General features: G+C 39.4%; 1 protein-coding gene across 1 annotated transcript; it reads left to right on the plus strand.

The window, feature by feature from the left end:
* Positions 1 to 3,394: 3,394 nt before the first annotated feature.
* LOC139709608 (alpha-N-acetyl-neuraminyl-2,3-beta-galactosyl-1,3-N-acetyl-galactosaminide alpha-2,6-sialyltransferase-like) lies at positions 3,395 to 19,308 on the plus strand. The gene is made up of 6 exons (XM_071621567.1): positions 3,395 to 3,430; positions 13,753 to 14,322; positions 14,752 to 15,006; positions 15,677 to 15,846; positions 18,211 to 18,318; positions 18,936 to 19,308. Exons 1-6 carry the CDS (start codon positions 3,395 to 3,397, stop codon positions 19,306 to 19,308), a joined length of 1,512 nt encoding a protein of 503 aa, XP_071477668.1.
* Positions 19,309 to 25,377: the final 6,069 nt, after the last annotated feature.

Genomic DNA, 25,377 nt, shown 5'->3' on the forward strand with positions numbered 1-25,377 from the left:
GATGCTCCTTACAGTTGTTTTCTGTTCTGAGGTTTTATCTAAAGAAAATGTGAGTTTAATGTAACACAATACTTTTAATCAATGCAAGAATATAAAACTGGATGTAAGGATAATCATTAAGGTTGTGAATGGAATTCTAACAACTTTGCCCTTGAAATATTGGATGTAGAAATTACAGTACAATTAACGTTCTGTAGCTCGTATTCGTATATCTGAAACTATATTCACGATAAAAATTTAAATGGATTTATGCATAAATATAGCTATGCAAATTTTTAGTGAAATATAGGTAATTATTCCTGAGTGGAACGTATTCTACATCAGTGATTCTCAGCAGTAAAATTAAGACCACAGACACCATCACTGAGTACCTTTTACAGATAGAGATATAAGCCTGTAGAGGCATTGTGGCGGCCAATTTGCATTTAATTAAATGCAAATATATGCAGAAAATGTATAAAGGGAAGCTTGAAAGTTACTGCTTATATCATAATTATATTCCCTGACCTAAAAAACATAGGATTAGACACCAGAATCTATTTTCTACGTGTTTTATGTCCAGATATATAGCGACTTATTCTTGAGCGTACTACATTAATGATATACGAAGATACGGGCTTGCACAGGCAATATGGCGGCTATTTTGTATGTAATTATATGCAAATATAAGCAAAAACTATATAAAGGGATGCTTGAAAGTTGCTAAAGATAACGTATTTCTATTCCTTGACCTAAAATACATAGGTTTAGACACCGGAATTTACTTTCTGTGGGTTATATGTCCCGAGATATAGGCATAAATAGGTTGTATGGCGGCCATTTTGAATTTATGCAAATTAGACACTGATCCACCACTCGAATTTTAGGGAACTTTTAATATGTTATTTTAATAGCTCCTCCGGGTCAAATGCAAGTGGAATCGTTTCTGTTGCAATTAGTTGTGGGTCATTTCATATTTTGACTGGACTATTATCGTACGTTTTCGTCTAAGTCATTGTAAGGAAATCATTAATTTCTTGTTTGTTATAATATGTTAAACTAAAAATAAAATATATGAATAATAGTCCAGATCTTTAACATGGGGTGACAGAAGAAGTGGTTAAGAATAGCAATATTATCATTGTATACCCAAAGGTGTCTATGATCTTGAAAATATTAATTCAGCAATTGTCTGCTACATTCATGACACACATTTTCAAGACAATTTCCACTGCAGTGCACAGAAAAATAACATGATATCGTGACATTCAATCTGTTCCTCACAAAAATGAGAAATCTCACTTTCCTTTACACGCGACTACCAGATGGTAGTCGATGAGTTGAGATAATTATTGCCGTTTATACAGTAAGAGCAGTACTGCATTCGCATTCACAGCAGCGATAATTGTAAAATGTCATTAACCGTAATCGAGATCACGTTTGTAGCGAAACTATATACGATCACATTGGTCATTATTGTTACCCGACATTGAAGTAGAACACTGCAGTACAGTAATACATCAAATGACGCTCTGCTTAAAGAAATAATAGAATACGTGTCGCAAATAGGTTTTGTGTGCGTCACTGAGCATAGTCTATATCATACCATTAGGTCCGTCATTGCCCGATGTTCAGGACACAGGATTAGGTATCTCCCTTGCCATTTAGTCCCACGCATGTAGCGAGGGATGTTGGTCATTAGTGCGGCTGGTAGGAGTAACACAACGGAGAATGTACGTTCGAGGTTTAGTCTTCAGCTTCTGTTTTTCAACTAACCATGCATCCGTCAATTCCCCACCCCCCCCCCATAAAAAAATAACGGCAACAATAACAACAAGATCTCAAAATAATGCATTGTTGTTCCGTTATCATTTCGGCAAAGTGGGATAGCTGATGAGAAAACTGATTGAGTGAAATTGGATGGAATTTGGAAAAGCATTTCCGCCAGTCATATCATAACACATATTTTTTTTTTCAAGAGTGCAGTACATTAATACTGAAACCCACAGACTGTCATCGACGTTGTTATAGCTTACTTCAGTATATGGGCTTCCGCTTTTTCCCGTCAAATCACACTTTGTTCTTATCACCTCGCCATAAAGTCAGTCGTGAATGCATATTTTTTTTTTGTCTTATCTTGTTCCAGGATACACAAATGCATTATACCTGGTATATATTTTGTTATTTCCTTGCTTTTCTGGCAGTTCCCACAAACGCGCATTTCATTTGATATGATGCCACTGTTTTTCCACTGTTTTTTCTTTTTTTTCCGTCCTTTCTTTTCACTTCCCATCTTTCATCCTTTTTCGCTTTTTCGCTCTCCCATCAGATTTTTTTTTTCTGTGAGAATCACATCATAACCTTCACATAATGATATCTCTTTTTCTATTTTTTTTTTACTTTTGCCTTTGAATTCATATTTCAGACCTATTCTATATGTGCAGCCAATCAAATCGTCGTATTGCTCAGGATGTACATAACTCGAATAGCTTGATAAAATCGCCGAACATGGATTGATTTTCTTTTTTCTTTTTCATTTCTGTCTCTCTCACAGACTCCCAAATTTCAAATTGTCCCATGTTATCAAAAAAAAAAACATAAAAAGGGCAAGAAAGCTGTCAGCCAGATAAATACAGTTTGTTAGAAAATCGGCTTCGAAATTCAGAGCAGGTGAGCACCTAGGATGTTATCATTGCGACACATAACAGGGCAAGTCAAAATTGCATAGTCATGAAAATTATTTTGTTATGAAAACTGAAATGTAATTCAAATCATTCTTTGACATTAACCCAATCCATGCCGAATTCTGAAATCCCCATAGATTTAATACACAGGCCGCCAGGTTCCCGTATAGGAATGGGTTAATAGTTGGAGAGCAAGCAGCTAAGATGTCATGATTTGAACATTTGGCGAAATAACATATTTCCAGTTCTTCGGGCAGACTACATACTCTGTAACTTTGCAGTTATCTCAGCTTTGATGTCTGCGGCTTTACCAAGAAAATGCGGCGACGATTCTCGTGTCCGCCTACGTAGTATGAGATATGCGAACGCCGTGAGACTGAGCCATATGCATTTGTTTTCTTCTTCTTCTCTTCCTTTTTAAATGCATTGCAGGGTGCACAATGATGGGGCGACACCTATCACAATGACAAGGAGAATCTACCGGAATCAAGTCACCGAGAGAGAGCTCCTTCAGGCGCGGCAGAGAATTATAGTCAAAAGGTGTGAAAAAGCGTCAACGGACATTATCGGCGGACTCGTTGGGAGATGCATTAAACTCCGTCACGCCCTCACCGACAAATGATCAGAATCTCATTAGCGGGAAGATGACGATTTACTGGAAGATGAGATTGTGAGTGACAAGACGAGGTGAGGAGTTTGCAAGGACACGGTGCCGCCTGGTCGGAGGCAAGATGCGCTCTTGGTGGCGAAGGTTGACATCGTGTAAGGTGAGTGATCGTCCTTCTCGTTACTGTGGCTAGAAAATCTCGCAACTTACGAGACCAGTGACGAGACTAGACACGCTCATTTAGCATCCATGGCATGAACGATCAGAACGTGACGCCGTCTATAAAGAGGAAATCCACCAACGCCCCCCCCCCCCAAAAAAAAAAAAAAATAAAAATAAAAAATAATGATAATAATAAACAAACCCCAAAAGAAAGAGAAAAAAAATTCCCTAAGAACGTTCGAACAATGACAAAAATCGGATAAGAAATAAGGAATTTCAGAAAACATTTCTTGAACAGTCCTCATGAAAATTTAAATGTGTGAGTTGATGATGTCATGCCCTCACAATTTTTCATGTACATACGAAATAAAAAACAACAACAGGCAGATTATTACAATATATTGTACAACTTAGATATGAGATTTTTTTCATTTCTGCATAATGAAATGAATGAATTGTGAGAACATGACTTCATCAATTTACTGATTTGAATATTCATAGCAACTAGGCAAGAAGTGTTTTCCGCAAAAAAAAAAAAAAAAAAAAATCAGAATGTCGTAACTTCCTTATTTCTTATCCGATTTTGATCATTTTTACACCGTGCTGCAGAGATTTTTATGAAATTGATAAGATTTTGGAGTGGATTTCTTCTTTAAGTAATTGACTATACGGGAGTCTTGTGGCTCCTATGTAAAATCAGTGGAAATACAAATGTACTAGAATATCGTATTGAATGGGTTCCGTGCAATCATTTTATGGAGGTTGTACCGTAAAGTGATGCGGAAGGCAAAGGCATATAGCTGACACTACGTACGCGTTTGTAAATTACATGGGCGTCACCAGGGGGGGTGCGTTGGGTGCGAACGCACCCCCCTTCAGATCCTTAAAAAAAAAAAAAAAAAAATCAGTCTGCGAGCGACCTCAACGCCGGACGCTAAATAATTACTCTTTTCTATTTTTTTTTTTATATTTTGCACCAGGGACACACACACACACACACACACACACGCACACACACAAACATCGTCGGCAAAAACAATTCGCACCCCTGGTTCTGGCAGCACTGAATTTATACATATCTATTAGTATTCTACAGTGTTACTATTTATCGATACTGTACATCCGTACGATACGGAGCACTTATACACGTTTGCATGTACGTGTGCTACTTACAAGTATGTAGGGACTATGAACGTTACTTCTGACCAATCCATATTGCCAGCCCAAGAGCGAGCCTTAGCCTCATTAAAAAAAGAAATGAAAAAAAAATGGAGGGGCAAGCATACCATTTTGCCCACCCCCCTCCATAATTCCAGAGAGGAGAAGATTGTCTTATCTTTTTTTTGGACAGAAAAACAAGAAGTTAACACCATAGAAATATTGGAGGGGCAAGCATATTTTAATTTTGCCCCCCCCCCCCTAATTAATAATTCCCGAAATGAGAAGATTTTCTTGCTTTTGAAAGAAAACAAAAATGTTGCCCCCATTGAAATATTGGAGGACAAGCGCACCATTTACCCCACCCCACATAATCATAATTCCCGCAATGAAAAGATTTTCTTGCTTTTTTGTTAGAATTCAAGAAATCTGTCCAATCATTTCACCCAAAAGCAGTGGGGTAACTACGGAGGGGGGGGGGGGGGGGGGGCCCTCCCAATCCGCTGGTAAAAAAAAAAAGACTTACCGAAATAGTAGTTCAAGTGTTAGTAAACTGCTTTTGAATGAAAGGGTGATCAAGAAATAAGATATTTTTCTATGATTTATTTTAACCATAATTAAATAGGTATATAGTGTGAAACATTGTTCAAAAAGACTTGACCTGGGCTAATTCCTAACTTTTCCATGTACATGTATATAATATACACACATTTAACACGCACAATTAGTTTAGGGGATGCTCTAAAGTGCCGATTTTGGACATCCTTTCCCCGCTTGGTCACTTCGACGCCACCTCGCTGGTCATACCTCCCCCAGTCATGAACATAAACCCACACTCTTGACTACCAGTGGCGGATCCAGGGGGAGGGGCGCACCGGGCGCCCCCCCCCCCCCTTAATTTCCAAAGCGAAAAAAAAATAATATAGCTTCAAACGGCAGTTTTTGGACAGTAAAATGTCAAATTTTTCAAGCTCGATCGCTCCTCTCGCTCGCATTTAGTCGTAATGCCATTTTCCTGAGGTTGCTGCCAGTAATTGCCGGCAGATGCGCCTGGTGCGCTCCCCCCCTTAATTTCCAAAGCGAAAAAATATAGCTACAAACGGCAGTTTGGGGACTGTAAAATGTCAAAATTTTCAAACTCGCTCGCTCCGTTCCCTTGCATTTAATCTTTATGCCATTCTTCTGATGTTGCTGCCAGTAATTGCCTGCAGTTGCGCCCGGTGCGCCCCCCCTTAATTTCCAAAGCGAAAAAAATATGGCTAAGAACGGCAGTTTTGGGACTGTAAAATGTAAAGTTTTCAAGCTCGCTCTCTTCGCTCGCTCGCATTTAATCGTTATGCAATTCACCTGATGTTGCTGCCAGTAATTGCCAGCAGTTCCGCCCGGTGCCCCTCCCCCCTTAATTTCCAAAGCGAAAAAAATATGGCTAAGAACGGCAGTTTTTGGACTGTAAAATGTAAAGTTTTCAAGCTCGCTCTCTTCGCTCGCTCGCATTTAATCGTTATGCAATTCACCTGATGTTGCTGCCAGTAATTGCCAGCAGTTCCGCCCGGTGCCCCTCCCCCCCTTAATTTCCAAAGCGAAAAAATATGGCTAAGAACAGCAGTTTTGGGACTGTAAAATGTAAAATTTTCAAGCTCGCTCGTTCCGCTCGCTCGAATGTAATCATATTCTCTCCTGATATTGCTGCCAGTATTTGCCCGCAGTTGCGCCCGATGCGCCATCTTAAATTCTAAAGCGAAGAAACATATAGCTACAAACGGCAGTTTGTTTTTTTACTGTAAAATGTCAATATTTTCAAGCTCGCTCGCATTTAATTGTTACGCAATTCTCCTGATGTTGCTGCCAGTAATTGCTGGCAGTTGCGTCCGGTGCACCCCCCCCCCCTCCTTTATTTCCAAAGCGAAAAGATATGGCCCCAAATGGCAGTTTTGGGACTGTAAAATGTCAAAATTTTCAAGCTCGCTCTCTACGCTCGCTCGCATTTAATTGTTATGCCATTCACCTGATGTTGCTGCCAGTAATTGCCAGCAGTTGCGCCCGATGCGCCCCCCCCTTAATTTACGAAGCAAAAAAATATGGCTACAAACGGCAGTTTTTGGACTGTAAAATGTCAAAATTTTCAAGCTCGCTCTCTTCGCTCGCTCGCATTTAATTGTTATGCCATTCACCTGATGTTGCTGCTAGTAATTGCCAGCAGTTGCGCCCGGTGCCCCCCTTAATTTCCAAACAAAAAAAAATATGGCTACAAACGGCAGTTTGGGGATTGTAAAATGTCAAAATTTTCAAGCTCGCTTGCTCGCTCGCTTGCATTTAATTGATGTGCAATTCTCCTGATGTTGCTGCCAGTAATTACCGGCAGTTGCGCCCATTGCACCCCCACCCCTCCTTTATTTCCAAAGCGAAAAAATATGGCTCCAAATGGCAGTTTTTGGACTGTAAAATGTCAAAATTTTCAAGCTCGCTCTCTTCGCTCGCTCGCATTTCATTGTTATGCCATTCACCTGATGTTGCTGCCAGTAATTGCCAGCAGTTGCGCTCAGTGCGCCCCCCTTAATTTCCAAAGCAAAAAAAAAATATGGCTACAAACGGCAGTTTTTGGACTGTAAAATGTCAAAATTTTCAAGCTCGCTCGCTCGCTCGCTCGCATTTAATTGTTATGCCATTCTTCTGATGTTGCTGCCAGTAATTACCGGCAGTTGCGCCCGGTGCGCCCCCCCCCCCCTTAATTTACAAAGCAAAAAAATATGGCTGCAAACGGCAGTTTTCGGACTGTAAAATGTCAAAAATTTTCAAGCTCGCTCGCTCCGCTCGCTCGCATGTAGTCGTTATGCCATTCTCCTGATATCGCTGCCAGTAATTTGTCGTTTCACACCGTCATTCCATAATCCTTTTATAGGGGGTACAACCCCCTCCGGCACTTCCACACCCTTGCTCGCTCCCTCGCATACTAACCCCCCCCCCCCCCACCCCCACCCACCCCCAAGATGAAATCCTGGCTACGCCGGTGCCCTTTCCCCGCTTGGTTTCCCTCAAAAAACAGTAAAAGTCTAGGGATTGAGAGCTTCCTATATTCCAAATGTCTGTCCAAAAAATCTCGTAAACATTTAGTGTCAAAACGCACCCCCCTTGAAAAAAAGATGGTGACGCCCCTGAATTACCGTACTATGAATTATTCTATAATGATGCAGACTTGTGCGGAAAGGAGTTGGGCACTCTCCCAGCTCTTTCGTTTTTCCCTCTCAGTGTATTGTAATTTGATGACAGCAATTATCATACGTAATAAAAACATTTTAGCACATTGCAGAAGGTAGTCTGGTGCCCCGGGCAAGAATGCCTTGCATGTTGCATGAGCGTGCAGCTCCTCAGCAAAACTTAGCCACGGAACATTATGTCTATACATTCACGTAGGTGTTGGAGCAAAGAAAACCAACAACTTTGACCGTGTTTGCACTGATGGAGGCCATATTCCCCGTGCCCAATCCTCACTTGCCCGTGAACATCTTCGCTTTTCAGAGTGTGGAGGCTAAATATTGCATGGGGTAAAAGGCTATAAAGCAGGGAGGTGGAAGAGAGATTCCACCTCCCTGATCAAAAAATATTATAGTGAATGAAATCGCGACGACAATTTGTGATGCGTGATACCCCTCTCTCGCCTCCCTCTCCCTCTCTAATGTTATCTTTCTATCTCTCTTTCTCTCTCTCCCTCCATCGCTGTATCTTCAATCTCCCTTTCTATCTTTCTCTCTCTCTCTCTCTCTCTCTCTCTCTCTCTCTCTTTCCATCATTCCGTGAGCATTAAGTGGTAGCGGAACGCCACGATTTTGGAATCTCGATTGAGCGTTATTGGAAAGTGACTGGCTTGATATCTCATCCATTATATTTCGTTACCATCCACTCCCGTGCACACGGAGAGGAAACAGAGAACAAGGCACATTACAGGAAGAAATAAAATTATCCGGCGCCATCATGTTCACTAAAGCATATGTTGCAACAAAAAAAAAGGATTAAGTTAACGGTCATAGAAATGAAATCAGTTCCGTTTCAGCTGTTATAATAGCAAAAAGCTTTTTAGGAGTCCAAAAGAGTTGCGCCGACTTTGATGCAAACATTGATTGGCCACAAAATGATCCTCTTCCGCTTTGACGCGCCGGCTAATTTTAAATTCTTAGTATGTTTGATTGTACCGTTTGACTTTTTCCAAAAATCATTTCTGTGTGACAAAAACAGGCACAGTATATTAACCGTTTTGTCTAGTTTTGTTTTCATTTCTTTGATTGTTTGCTTGATGGCGACAGAAATAACAGGCAGACAGTTTACAGGGTGCTATGTGATACCAAGATAGGAGGCAGTTTTAATGTAGCTCTGGTAATATGCATTCTGATTTTCGATGCCGTCTATGGCTGATAGTATCAATGACATTAAGGGGGGAGGGGGATACCTTTAAGAATGACGTCATAGTAGTGTAACTTGAATAAAATCCTTCCTCCACCTCCCTTCACTGCCGCCTTTTCCTATGAAAATTAACATGCAGCATCTTGGCAAAATCGGTATAAAAAAGTTCGTACGCTTCCTCTTGTGCAGAATGATCTTCTTATTTCATTATGATAATCATTGATTATCAATAATAAGTATGCTTAAAAGGGGGATATTTCCGTGTCTGTCAGATAAATTGTTTAAAGAGCCACACAGTGCGATCTCCAATCAAGCTGAATTCACGAATTTCATGTTAATGGGTTGCAGGGCCAGAAAAGAAGAGGACAAACTAATAATAATGAACATTATTTTCTACGTCATCTCCCAAATCCTCTAGTTCATCGATCCTTTATTGCTTTCACGTTAGAAAAGTTAGAAGCAGAACGCCAGTTTCAGATCTGCCATCTAGTTTGGGAAGGATTTTTTTTTCTGTTTTGCTGTTTTCCTCATATTTTTCGGTGTTTTCGGCAGATTGGAAGACGCAATCAGTTTCCCAATTTTCAGGTTTTATCATAACCTTGAAAGGGATGAGACTGCCATAATATAGGCCCTAATTCATTGTGAAAATTATTTCAACTTTCATCAAAGAGGGCGGTCCTTTAGCAGAAAATCTTGCCGTTATGTTTTTGTTGTTGTTTCTGTTGTTTTGATAACGGCAGGCTTTTGCCTGTGATACCCTTTCGGTGTGATATTCTTCACCGACAAAGACAGCAATATCTTCCGTTCTTTATCGTATAGACCTTAAGTCTGCGGTCTCGGATAACAACCACATGACAGATTATAGTGCTCTGCTCGGATAAATTCAGTTGAAATCGTGGCTGTGGAGTATTGCATGTGGGCGTATATTATTACCAGTATACTGACTCTCGCGTGCTAGATATGGAAATAAATTCGACATCGCGATTGCAGCTCGACGCGAGCTATTTGCAGTCAGGGGAAGATGGCTTTGATATCGAACGATTTGCGCTTCCCGATATAGGTGTTGTTATTTCATGCCCCCCCCCCCCCCCGTCTCTCTCTTCTCCCTCTCTTCCCCCTCACTCGGTCGCCATTCCGAGTGGTGAATGTTTCTAGAATACGGCGACTGATCTGGAATTTCGTTCACTTGGGAATTATCCAATATTCTTCAACTATGACAGTCAAGGAAAGCAAAAATCAGCCTGCATTGTCTTCTCATCTGTCATCTATATTGCGGTTAATGAACGACTCTGCTACAGTATCTCTCAGAATGTGGAGCCGGTGTGGAATCGATACTCGATATCGATATAAACATCTGCAACACACACACACACACACACACCACAAAAAGCCGCACAGTCCTGGGTGTTTTTGTTGGTCTAATTATTTTGATAATTTAAAGAAGTAAAACGAAATTTCAGCTAGAAAAGAAAAAGAACAGAAATTATGTCTTATCAGGGTCTTGTGGGCCAGAGTTTTTAACGCACTATAAGGCGGTGATACATCGCTCGTGTTAGTGAACAAAAGAGCCAAGGCCAATATCATCTCTATGACACCCCAACGCACGGGAGAAATATTGCCCACCCTGCCTTTCCCGTTCTCGTATAATATTCTCCGTACTGCCCGATCTCAGTGCATGATATTATATCAACGAGCTTCAAACAGTGTGTTAGAAGCGCCTTGCTAATATTTCTATGGTTTGTAAGTAACACTTTCTGCTGAAGGTTCCGCTTTCTGCATCAAGCGTTACCGAATGCGAGAGGGCTGCAGCACATTGTTGTATGGTACACAGTCTGGCTGACGATATTAACAGTACAGGTATATAGCATTGAGTGCTGTGACGTAAATTGCTTAACTCTCTCTATTTGAAGTTATTACAGTATTTCGTCACAGCCTCGTTCCCAGTGAATGTCTGTATTTTAAGGGCACTAGAGAGAAATGTGAGGCAGAGCGTGGTGTATAGGTGGATGCGACTGTCGCCGAAGATAGCACTCCAGGAAATAATAATAATAACAGTAATAATAATAATAATAATAATAATAATAATTTACAATATTTATATGGCGCATTATCACATGAAATGTTTCTAAGCGCTACGGGAAAAAAACACGCTTTTTAAACGTATATATTGAGTATTTGATTATAGAAAATAGTCAGAATCCGCTGCGATCACGGTAATAGCATATAGCTATGATAATGATCAACCCTACTTATATTAGCAATGGAAATTATAGATATTCTTCTTCATGTTATCATCATTATTTTTATCATCTTTTGTTGTCATTATTATTATAATTATTATTATCATTATTATTATTATTATTATTATCATTATTATTATCATTATAATTATTGTTATTATTATTATTATTATTATTATTATTATTATTATCATTATTATTATTATTATTATTATCATCATTGTCATCATCATCATCATTATTATTGCAAAGATAGCAGTATGCAGTCTTTTATACCTCTATAGATATTTGAAGAATGATTAAAATGGACTGAAAGTAACCTTTTTTTTCTGCAGTTCGCGCCATTTCCCCGCCATGGTTTCCCTATTTTTCTCTTGGAAGTGTATTCCAGAATGAAAATAAAAATCACATGTGGGAGCTCAGCCGTAGAAAGGCCAATGGCCTCTGCTGGCTCCTTCATTATCATTCTCTTAAAGCCTTCCCTTTTTTGTCCTCATGTTCTATACTATGATAGAGGTTTGATCGTAAAGTCTATACATAGAATCTATGTCAATTTGTAAACCTACTCTGGCTTGTTAACTTGTGATTGCCTGGAATATGACGTACAAAAAAAAATGCTTGCGTTTGAGATAAAGTCAATTGGGTACGGGGCGAGCTCGAAAGTTATCATTCTAATCAAGCAAAGTTTGATGTAGCCTAATACCATAACCAATGACATCACTCAGTGCAATCTAACCAATCCGCACCCGTCACTGCAAGTCCCTAGGACTGAATTCATCGGATCAGGGATAGGGCATCCATCCCATGCTGACACTGCCAGACCGTAAGCAAACACGGAGTAATGTATGCGCCGCTGTTGGGGCGGGAGGGAAGCACGGAATAGGGCGTGAGAGAGTGATGCTAAATCTGGCGTCTCAAGCGCGCTGTCGCACGGAGGGACCAGCTGTACATTCATCAAATTTAGCAGAAGAAGGGGGATGATGCCGTGATCTACCGCCGAGCTCAATCTCATTTTTATCCTTTCCCTCTCCCAATCTCTCTCCCCCTCCATAAGAATGTCACGCTTTGAAAGGTCACGGCAGTGTTCTCTCGCACAAACTTCGTCCCTCATTTCCTCAGATTTTCTTTTTGTGTCTGATGTGGATAGCTGTATAGCAACAACCATCTTGGTAGCAAAACGTCCACCTAGTTTTAAATGCAAGATGACATCCCCTGGACTTTGTGTCTTTACTGTGAGAAGGAAACTTTTTATGTGACTGTATATCAGTGGATATAGCCTAACGAACTTGACTGAGTATAAGGTCTGCCCATGAGTACATAGTCTAATATAATCAAACAAAGAAGACTGATTAAAAAGAGAACAACAACGATTTTTGCCGTCCGTATAGCATAGTAATCATAAGACGATGCTGTCCTCACCGTAATGCTATGGATTCAGATTCTGCTCATTTAACAGAATGATATATTTTTAGTAGTTTTTGTATGTCTTTCTGGGTATTCCTATAATGGTCTTGAGGTGCTGTATGTGTTCTTTTATTATAATCGGAATTTTGGAGTGTCAGTCGATCAGATTTTACTAGGTGTGGGTGCAGCCTGAAAGATATCTACCAAAATGATAACACTAACGCAGCACATTCGTTACCTTTTTCGATGTGGATAATGATGTTTATCACCCTCTCCCCCCCCCCCCCCCACTCTATCTATCTGTCTCTCATTTTGTGAGAAAGGCTGCTATATATTTGGCGAGTGAAATTTAGATGTCGCTAAACAAACTTATTACGTGACAAGGGTCATGATTTTGATAGCAAAAGAACACATAGTTTGATGATTTTTTTACAATGTTTCATTATTTTGGTGTTCCGCTATTGTTGTATTCTGTTCATATCACAATGTATGGTATGGTCTACATTATTTCTTTGTTGTAAAGTGAAAAAGTGAAGTTCACATGCTATTATATTTCGTCGAAAATGAAGATAGATTTGAATCGAATTAAATTCAGTTGAATGAGTTATCACTGCTTATTTTCGATTATGATTACAAAAGTAAGACAGGGGATTATAGCTTTTCTTACGCTCTGATGTGAGCTGTTGTTCAAACATCAAAGCGAATTAAAGAGGGACAGAATCTCTGTGCATACTGCAATGACTAGTCCTGATTACTTGATGATTATTTCATCTCATACTCTGTCACAATAACATCATGACACTTAAATGCTCTATCAGTAGAAGTATTCATTTCTGAAAAAGAAAGAAAGAAAGAAAGATCTACTCCCTGGTTAACTAACTTTGTATAGGCCATTGTAGGCCGTGTGAAGTCGCTAGCTCAATCATTGCATACAACATGAGTTAGAAAAATACAAGGATATAAAGTTGAATCTTCTTCATCAAGCACCAGTCTACCAAAGCCTCTAAAAAGACGCAGACCTACTCAATATAACACTTCTTTTTATTTTTGGTCTGATTTTGTTCTTTTGATGTTGTTTTTGTTCTTCGTTTTGAAATGAAATGTACCTTTATTGTCATTTCAGACACGGGGTCGCCTGGTACTGCTCACGTTGTGGTATACCGTGGTAGCCGTTACCGTCTATGTATTCTACACCCTGAAGACAGACGTCCACACGCACGATGGGTCCACCAGAGCGGGGCGCTCTTCGGGCTTCTACAGCGTCCTATTTTCGCGCGGCCAGGAAGCCGTCATAGCAGACGACATAGCGGCCCTGCATCTGTACAGAGCAGACGACGTCAGGGTGGCGGGAAAAAGAGCGGATTCGAATGCTGCTCGGGATGAGGTCGTGGACTGGCAAGGGATCGTTCTCAGCAGGTCGAACGATTTCGGCGCTGTTGCCGACTCAGGGAAATCCCGAAATCTTGTGGAACAAAGAACGTTTCATATTTTAGAACAAGAGGAGGAGGAGGAGCAAGAGGAAATAGAAATTGTTGATGCGGGTCGGAATTCAAGACACAAATATGGTGGAAATGACTCTCGAGTGCCAGTGACAACAGCAGTGGATTTAACTTCAGTACACTATTTCAATGCTACCGTTAAGCCAACACCACCTCCCGTTGTCGAGGGTTATTACAATATTCAAACTGGAGAGGTAAGTATAGACGTACAGGACATCACCCCAATTCCTGTATTAACAGATTCCTATCGCAAACCCGTTTGAACTAACAAATCAATCAGATTATATGAAACATAAATATCAAAAGATAAAGTACATCTCTAATGTTCACTTACTCGTACTAAGTTCGTATCAGATAGGGCAAACCGGTCTTTACGAACGCGCATATTATACAGACATTCTCACTCCCCCATTTGTCTACGTTGAAAATTGAATACAATGATTTCATTAATACAATCGATTTGGACAAAGCCGAAAGACAGAACTTTCTTTCGTATATATACGTCTACGCCTTTGTGCTCCCCGAATTGATATACTTTATACAATCACGTGGAGAGGAAATGAAATTCATTATGCACATTTATTGTAATCATATTATACGGTCGTTGTCTCTTCTTAATGCAGAGTCTCCGCCTTCGGTGCTCGCAGTGCGCGCTCGTGTCGAGTTCGGGTCATCTCGTCAACAGTTCGGCTGGAGCCGAGATCGACAGCTACCCGTGCGTCCTGCGCATGAACTCGGCCCCTGTCACGGGTTACGAGACCGACGTCGGCATTCGGACGACCATCCGAATAGTGGGCCACGTAAACCTTAAAGTTCTTAACACAAGCCAAGAGCTTCAGGCGGAGATTCTCCGCAACCAGTCCACCAGAGCTGAAAAGGTTCGTCTACACCTATAATGTCTGACCGCCGAACTTTCTTCTTTTTTATTTCGGTCAGGAGTGGACCTTTGACAGTAATTATTCACGAATGACATCAAATCGGTATTTTTTTATATGATGTTTTAAAACAATTTACAAGGCAAGTGCAAACAAATGCTCATATAGTGCAAAATAGACCCTAATTGTCTGATAGAATAAAATTGATACAATAACTAAGTGATATTGAAGTTGTTGACTGTATTATAATAACTTTATGATAGCAATTTTCTTCACTCACTTCTGTTTCTATCATGATTCTGTGTTTCATACACTCATGATTTTGTCATTTGCCGTGAAGTTCATGCTCACTAAGGTGTTTCGTAGTAGGCCTTGTGCGAACAACTCTGCCGCAATAAAATGCAGCAGATAACATGAAAATGGGTCGTATTAGACATGGTGAAGAATATGTAATTGCCGAATGTTACAAAAATCTTTCAAAATACGTCAGGTTGCTGCTCAGGTTTCATTATAGTCGATCAAAATTATCAAAATGATTCTTTCATGGCCCTCAATCGCCCCCCCCCCCCCATCCCCTGTGAATTGAATAATGTTCATCGAAGTTCAAGACCCATTAAATGCGGGAAACCAAAGTAGACGTCATTTGCCTTGCTTTGTCTCGTCACCGCTGCAGGTCGTAGTTCCTTGGCTGTATAACGTCAACGTTAACAGGGCCTCTGACATGTACTTCAAGAGTGCTCGCAACCTCTCCAAGGTGTACCCAGAGGTAGACTTCTTCCTCCTCACCCCCGATAAAGTCAAGATTGCTGAGAGCCTCTTCCAGACAGAAACAGGTCTAAGCAGGTACGAATTATCTTGTTTTTCCGTCTTTTGCACACACACACACACACACACACACACACACACACACACACGCAAACACAGAAAGCGAGAGAAAGAGGGGGAGGGTAGCCCCGAAGGTATAGAACATGAATGTTACATTCACAATCGCAATAACCAGTTTAAGCTGATTACTGTATACCAATACGACTGACCCGCCTCTGCATGAAGATAAATGCATTGCATCTAACCAGGTGCTAACCATGCAAGCACGTGCACATTCGCGCTCTCACACTATCGCATTATTCGATACATATATGCGCATGAACATGAAAGCAGTCTCCAAGCGTATACCACAAAGCCTTTCGCGTCAGGTAAAAGGTCACGTTATACCCACTGGTTTGTCGGATGACGTAAATTGACTTTGCCTCTCTAGGGGCCGACACCGTGTATGGTATCAGCTGCCTGTCACTGTAGACGCGAAGCGAAATCTAGCAGACGACATATCGTATGCGACTCGCCGATACTTTGTTTGCTTGTGTATTTTGTGTCTACAGTTTCCCGCTGTCTCCTTCTTATTTCCCTCTCCCTCTCAATCTGTCTGTCTCTATGCACATTCTATGTCAATTTATGTGGCAGCATGTACTGATGTTAAAGGAAACCTAATCCTGAATAACGGCTTTGAGTGAATGCAGCAATATTAGTACAACTCAGACATCAGTAAAAGTTTAAGGAAAATCGGACAATCGATGTCAATAATGACGTCATGACGTGTAGTAGTCTCGTTACCCGGCGATGATGACACAGAAACTTTAAGAATTCAAAACTTTGGAATTGTTAGTCCGATTTGCTTCAAACTTTCACTGATGTGTTCTACTAATATTTTTCTTTCACTTTCACTTCTATATTTATCTTTCACTCCATCCATATTATTTTGGCTTTGGTTTCCTTTAACCCTCTGCTTGCTACATTGATTTCCTGTCCATAGGTACTATGTGTGTAATTTGTGCATATTTGATTCACTGGCACAGAAAGGGTTAATCTCTCTTAACCTCTCTGTCTGTCTGTCTATCTACCCATTCTATGCGGCTGATGTTAAAGGGGAAGTCTAGAGAATTGTCATATCATGTAGAAAATAGATCGACGGCTCCATGTATAGATTTGTGGAATTTATTGTGGTCCTTGAGCAGAGAAACTCAAAACAAATTACACTGAACAAGGATGATGACATACTATGATAGGAGGCTCAGATTTCAGAAATGCAGCAATGTAATTTCGTTATAATACCGCTTGCTTAACAGATTTACCTATACAATATTATCTATGCATGCTTTCTTCTTTTATTCTGCTTCTTCGCGTCCCCACTCATGTATTTTTAAGGTGAAGCTGACATGTCATTATCCTTGTTTATTGTGACTTGGTATACATTTTGAAAACATTCATATTCCTTATTCCAATCACTATAACTTCTGACACTCAGGACCCGTGTTTATTTATACAGTAGTTGCTCAAAATAATGTTGAAGTCTGAAAATCATCCTGAGGTCTCCTTTGAGACATGTCTGCTGATCAGTGAAGATGCTGTTTTATCATAACATTGCGCTACTTTGCTCACAAAATGACACTTTGCTCGTTTAGTCACAATTTCAACATGCAGGGTGTCAATAGAATATGTTTCTCCTTTTAGAATCGTTGAATATATATATATATATATATATATATTACATCGGGACCATTCGTGTGCCGTTACCATTGATTGTATACGCCTATCAATTCAGTGATATTACTGCTGTCAATATGCCAAGTTCGAGAATAACGAATCTGAAATCACGTTTTTGGATATTACGTCTCGTAGGTAGTATTATCTATTCCTTTCAATTTAGGCGGCAATCACACGAACCGTGAGAATTATGAGAGAAATTTTGCGACTGTGCCGATTTGTTGAAATGAATAGGGAATATGAAAACAGTCTGACTGAAGCAACAAGGCATCTTTTCCACTGGCAATCTAATATTTTTTTGCATTAAGGGTATTCTTTCTCTTCTCTTAAAGATCTGGATCCCATTTCATTTCATGATGTAGTTGCCACAATATTGAAACATACTTTGATCTTGCAATTTCCATGGTAGCAGCTGAACAGAAACCAATCAGCTGTGGATATTTCCGAGGTCACAGTTGGCAAATGCAAGTACTATTTATATGACTTGCAGTAATTGCAAACCTCTTCTTGGATCAAGCGCGTAGAAGTTAATAAACAAGCATGCAATTAAGAGCCGACCAAGTTAGTGGTCATAATGATTATTATTTTAGTTGAATTAGGAAAATTAGAGTGCGAAATCCGTAAAGGGTTGTTCAACCGACATGTTTTCTTTTTCCACCTACTCTGCAGACAAGAAGCCCGCACGTGGTTATCGACTGGCTGGATGAGTATGTTGTTTGCTGTGGATGTATGTGACAAGGTCGACGTGTTTGGTCTGGCTCCGGAAAATTTCTGCATGTACGTCCATTTCATCGATCAATACATCGATATATTTCTTATGATGCCTATTGCTCGCGTTTCTTTTCTTTCTTTTTTTCTTGTATAGAAGCATGAACGGTAAATCTCTATTTTTGTTTGAGAGTTAATATGATAATGACGTCTTTGACGAAATAGTTTTTATTACGTTTCCAGTTGAGATTCACAGGATTTAAATACAGCAAACACATGCATTGCCTGGTACAGCTCAATGACGTAGTGATGCGCTGGTTATGTTATGCCACATTTTGTTTAAAGATATATATATATATATATATATATATATATATATATAGATTTCTCTCCCCCAATTTTCTTAATTGAACTAGAGGAAGTGACGTCTTTCGCGAAACAAAGAATACAAATCTGTGCACTAAAATGCTCCCTTTTTGTCTTACATGAACCCAGCCACGTGTTTCATTTCGCCAGATAGAGTCAGAGGTACTCAATACGATAATAGTATAATACTTGAGAAATCAGCTGCAGATGATTACATAATCATTTTGATTAATGCATCAAAATTACTTATCATCGGCATCACTTCCACTGTCCTAATCGCCCTGTCTTTTCTCACTCGTTCCTTGTTTCCATTTTTGCAGCGAGAACCCGAATGCGACGACCCTCTACCATTATTACGAATTGGACGGCCTGCGCGAGTGCGACTATTACAAGCGAAGCGAAGAGAAACTGACTTCGGGCCACAAGTTTATTACGGAAAAGGCCGTGTTTGCCCGCTGGGCCACCAAGTTTAACATCGAGTTTCACTGGCCCGCGTGGAACTTGACGAACATACCACGAAACGCTTCCATAGAAACGCCGTTCTTGAAGAGGTTTTACGAAGCGAAAAGGAGCGGCACGCTCCCACGGATATCAAACAGGACTAGAGTTATACGGAAAGTTGTGAAAAGAGTGGTGAAGAAGGTCATTATACGAAGGAAAATCCCCGTTGTGCAGAAGAGACCACAAACATGACGAAAGAGTGGACCCGTGCTACCAACTTTTAAGATTATTTAAACGAAAAAAGAAAAATATGGTGCTATTCTAATCGTATCAATAACTGCAATATTGCGTGTGTAGAAGTTAGTGCGTTTGATTGGGAGACTGTGCCTTGGAAGCGATCCACCTGCTGTTTGAAGGTATTCCCTCGCCTCTCAAGCAAAGGCCATTACGTGGACAGAAAGCCGGAATAAAGACAGAGACCAATGGAGCATACCAAGACTCCATGGATACTGTCGGAATATGGTACAAAATGTGATGGACGCTTTCTTTCTCTCCTCGTTGTCTTCGGTTGCTATATTTTTTTTCTTCTCCTTTTGCATCCCGTCTCCCAGAACGTTAACTGATCGTCATTGGAAGGCACACCTTCTTCGCATTTATACGTTTCTTCGAATTCCAATTAAATGAATTTGAGAGAACATTATATATATTTGACGTACGATGACATAAGATGACGTATGAAAAAAAATATCTATTCGGAGAGGCTTTCATTTCTTCTGTAGAGAAAATTCAAGCGCTTCCTCAAACGTCAAATATTGTGAAGTTACAAAGATTATAGACGTTATATTGGAATGATAGCATCTGGTATAATTACTATAATTGAAGATTAATGAATATCATTACTTTTTATTTTTGCTTTTTAGGCAGCCTGAATAAATTTGAAGAGTAAGTAAAGATAAGGAGCTTGTTTATGGATAGATTTGTGGCTGCTGTTTATCAATGTTCATAAAGCACCCGTCACTGCCAGTATTTACTTTGTTGTAGGCCGTGTAGGCTAGGTGAAGTCACGGCCTTCGTTCTTCATTTCTACTATGCTCTCCGCTGTAGTCGTTCTGACTCTGCTATAACATGAGATGTACACAAGGGTAACACGAATTTCATGCATTTATTTGTGATATCTTGAATCGTCTTTCAAGAATGATTATCTCCAACATCCAGAAGATGATTAATGACGAAAAATTGATAGATATTGACAGAGAAGAGATGAATGTTTTATCACACAGATGATTTTCTTTTCTTTTTTTTTTACTGTAACTTAGTGCCCATTTGCCAACGCAGTGGTTATAACACGCGCACTGATGTATAGCTCTGCTTTCGATTTGCCATTTAGGTGTATGCCTTGTGTATACAGTGATCTGTCTTTCTCTACTGTAAGCTTGAGCAATAACCTTCATTGCACAATATTCTTTCTGCGTAAATTTGCAAAACGCATTCGTAAGTTGTCTTCGACAGTAAAATTGTCTTCTCTCACCTCAGAAAGGACATTAAACGGATTCACTTAGGCTTTTGATGGCGATATGGTAATTAGAAACTGAAATTTTGTCCTCCCACAATCATTACCAACTGTACCGCGAGATGTAGGTGTATATCTCAGACGCTAGGCTTCATTAGTAGTAAACTAGCTCCTTTAATTGATGTAGGCTAGTTGACTACTGCTGTGAATTAAAATTAGGAATATACTAATCAATTTATATCTGCCAAGAAATTATTTAGTCGATATCTATGATAATCCAAATAAAATTAAAAGAATGTCACAGATCTTGCTTACGATGTGCAAAACTGTGTATGTCTTTCCTCTTATTCTTACATAACCATGCAGTGATAATCTGTAGTTTAACTCTGAATATGGAATAGATTTGTGTGCTTAGGTCACTGAGGATTTTTTGCCCGGTGTCTCGTTGACTCTCATCACATTATTCTCTGGTTTGTTTGTTTTTTTCAAATTTTTGGATGGGTTCCATAAAATACATCATTAAGAAAAGGATATAGCCAGTCACTCGTATAACCAAGCACCAGTGTTATACCATGTATAGGTCCTACAATGTACCTGCACGCATCGACACAAAGTATGGGCATCGCTCTACAGTATTTACCACTGTGCATATATACCATTATGTTCTGCCTAATATGACTGTGCTGTGCGATGTTCACTGAAAAATAATGCGTAAGGTGTAAAATGTTGTTTCAGCATTTCCAGCAGTACAGTGTATCCTATACAGGTCAAAAAGAAGACAAGGAAATTGAAATGGCGCGAAAATCTTGCGCGCCGAAAATGTCTAGCCATCAACGAATTACGGTGTATTCCGGTACAATTAGAGCCATTTTGTCTGAGTGTTTTATTTCCCTGACTAAGCATTTATATATACATTACACACACACACACACACACATATATATATACATATATATATATATATATATATATAATATATAATATATAATATATATATATATAATAATATACATGCATATTGTGTATGTGTGTGTGTGTGCTTGTATGTGTTTGTGTATGTATGTTTATGTGTATGTATTTACGTATATGTGTGAATACATGGATATATTTGATCTGAAAGACGGATTGCCATTTTTGATGTCCTCGTCTTCTGTCAGTTTTATTCATTTTAGGTATAAAAAACTCAGAAATTCACGCCTTACCCCCCAAAACAACAACAACAACAACAACAACAACAACATGGAAAACGGGTGATGGAAAGCGACCCCTTGTGGTTCACTCCTGGTGACTGGCACTAGCATGCACACGGTACATAAATCAACTATAGAGGTACATCGCTTCCTTCAAATAAACATGAATGGATGAATGAATGAATGAATGAATGAATGACTGAATGAATGAATGAATGAATGAATGAATGAATGAATAGATAAATTGATAACTGACTGAATGAACAAATCTATATCAATTTAATGAATGAATGAATAAACAATGAATCAAAATGAGAAGTTAGTGCTTCTTAGATATTATTTTTGAAGTGTGATTGAAATAAATAAAATAATAAAAGACTTCGCTAAATACACACATGGACTTTGCGAATCCCAAAATGTACCCTTTATACAACGAAATAGCTCAAGTACAAACGACGGAAAATATAGGAAGTAGAACAATTACTATTAAAGCAGCACACACCTGACGTAAATGTGCCAAATTGATAGTAATGCTGTCTTCTTAACTACTTAGCATTATCCGTGCCAATCCCATGAGCAGTATAAGGGGTGTTCGTTCGAGGGAAACCCTATTGTCAAAGTCCTTCAGACTCTAAAGTTGTCATCACATTATTTTATATGAAAAGCGCCAAATCGATGGTGAATAATATTGCCTGTGGAGACCATAATCATTGAGTTTTGGGTATGGTGTATCCGAATAAACTTTTTGAGGAGGTTTTTGTATTATAGAGAGATAAATAACTCAAGATATACATGACTATTACCATATTGTACGTCTGTAGTTTGTTAATAAACTGTGCTATAGCTGTTTGAGTCACATAACTACTACCGTGACTAGTGGCGGATCCAGAGGGGGGCGCACCGGGCTCGCCTTGCGCCCCTCTTTATTTGTTTTTAAAACAAAAGAAATAAAAAGAAAAAATGAGATGAAACCCGGAAGTAGCACCAGAAATATTGTTAGCGCCCCCCCCCCCCCCCTTTATGGAATTTCTGGATCCGCCCCTTGTGATAGTTGATTTGTGATAAAAAATGAAACGATTTCAAACGAACCTTTATTGCAAACAATAAAAAATCTGATATGAGAAAACAATGTATAGGCCTACATAATATCATGGTCATGTATATCGACGTTTGAACCTATATCCATGATTATGTATAACTTTTGATGGATTTATTTTGTTTCTTCCCACATTACTTAATCCATCTTTAACTTGACAGATTAATCCTTTTTATTGCTATCTTTTTCCTTTTCCCTGCTTCTCTGCTTGATGTTTTTTTTAAATCCTCGTTTTTCGTCTCTTTCTTACAGTTCGCATTTCATTGTTCCACATGCACCTTCCTGTCGTATATAAATATGCAAGATGAATAAATCTGGTTATAAAAATAGTAATAAAAAAGCAGAAAAAAATGTAGGTTCAAAGTCACATACCCAACAACAGCAACAACAACATTATGTTTCCACAGAACAGTGACGGCTGTCGCACTGCACGCATAAGCATGTAGGGGAAGTTATGGTCTTATTATCTCACAAGTTTAATTTCTTTTGGTTTATGTTGAAATACGATGCCTTTGAACAATTAAAATTGTGTAATATGATTATCCTTTCCCACTAAAAGCTAAAGTTTTAGGCGCTTGTTATACAGCTAAATCTATCGGTATAATTCGATACGAAGACACGCATGCCAAATTATATCTTCTTTTTTTTTTCTTCTTTTTCACTTCATCTATGTCACAACAGAATAAATTTCGCTTGTACATATCAACAAGAAACATTATGCAGGAGGCGATTGGGATGACATTATCACAATATAGATAATTAATTTGCATTATCTTGTACAACATAAAGGTCGGAATGCAAGAACAGATAAACGCCATTTTATTTTTATTTTTCTAAAGTATAGGTGCCTAAGGTCATCATCAATATGATACAGAAAAATAAAACCTTTTCAATAACACTGCCCTCATTGGGCCTATAGTATACACTACAAGATGAGTAGTTTTGAAGATATCAAAACTACCGCATAATAATGCTTTATTTTATGTGTTTTTCTGCAGATTAGGAGTCCAAAATATTTCAACTTGATAAAAATGGATATAGCCGTTTTTGCTTCTAATTCTAAACTATTGTTTCTTGAAACCATGAGCAATAGCAGTCCCATTGCAACTTCGTTATTTTATGAGCGGTTTTCTTGGTACTTCTTCAGTTTCGTTTATTTTTTAATACAAATTCTATTCAGATCAAAATTTGAACATAACATCTTAATTTTGGAACTATGGTGGATTGTAATAAAACCAACAAACAGAACAATAGGGCAAAAAAACAACAACAACAGCAACAACAAAGAAGATGGAAGGCAAAGAGATTACACCGAAAAAAAAATCTCTGATGGAAGACTGAAGAAAACCTGTAAGACGATGAAAATCGTCCCTTCACACCTAACTCGATTATGACTAATAGGCAAAATGTCACTGTATCGTAATACATAAAATACAGCTTCCAACTTTCGTATTTTCATTTTTAATTCCATTCTGATACCTTATTGTACTGAGCTTTTTGTTATTTTGTTTTAAGGTCAATTTGAAATCGCTGAGTTTTTGTCTGTAAAGCATTGTGGGGGTCGAGTCCTCAAGTAGGCCCTATTAGGGATTTGATACAGGGCCGCGGAACGTTTTTCAGAGGGGGCCAGGGGGGGGGGGGGGGGGGGTCTGCGGGGTGAAGGGTGAAGGGTCAATGAATGAAGTCGGTCCCATGTGGTTTTACGTCACAAAAGTGCATGAAAATGATGGTTTTTTTTTTCCAGAGTGGGGGGGGGGGGGCCTGCGGGGAAAGAGTCAATGGTCAATAGATGAAGTCTGTCCCAGGTGGTTTCTGTTATATACATCACACGAGACACAAGAGAATGAAAATGAATGCTCCAAAACATTACAACTTCCCATTCGTTGCTGTTGTTTGTGGAAAACATCGCCACCGTGGATGGTGCCCAGGGGCACCACGTTTACAGAATTAAAGGGGGGGGGCACGCTGCCTTCCCCCATTTTTTTCTTTTTATTTCTTTTGTTTCAACAAGAAATAAAGGGGACGTGCTCCCGGTGCGGTCCTCCCTGGATCCGCCACTGGTGCCTCTTTTTAGTTTTTTTTTCCTCTAAACTTGTTTATCACTTTGAAAGAATATTCCTGTATGTATGTAATCCTGTAATTTATCGTAATTCAACAGGCCTACTCCTTTTTCTCGTTATCAAGGACATACAAAGATTTCTTCACTAATGTAATAGGCCTACAATGTATACGATCAAGTATTAATAAAGGATCAAACTACGTAGGAGGAAATAATATCGTCTTTGCTATCGTATCCTTCACACGAAAGTATCGATCACGATCTCAGCGATTATTAAGACCTCTTATCGGAGATCGATCTCTGAGCTCTCCTTCGATCTGCAGGACCCGAATGGATCTATGCAGCATGCATGCGGTGTGCGGTGGTGAGATGCACCCACTTTTGCCTAGCGCCTTCCTAGGCCTACGGCGCGGCCGGCCCGCCAGCACCCACCAGCCAGCTACCAGCCATGCGGCCTCCACCATGC

This window comes from Diadema antillarum, unplaced genomic scaffold (assembly GCF_040938485.1).
Source record: "Diadema antillarum isolate AM-2024a unplaced genomic scaffold, OU_Dant_1.0 seq00001454_RagTag, whole genome shotgun sequence".
Classification (NCBI taxonomy): Eukaryota; Metazoa; Echinodermata; class Echinoidea; order Diadematoida; family Diadematidae; genus Diadema; species Diadema antillarum.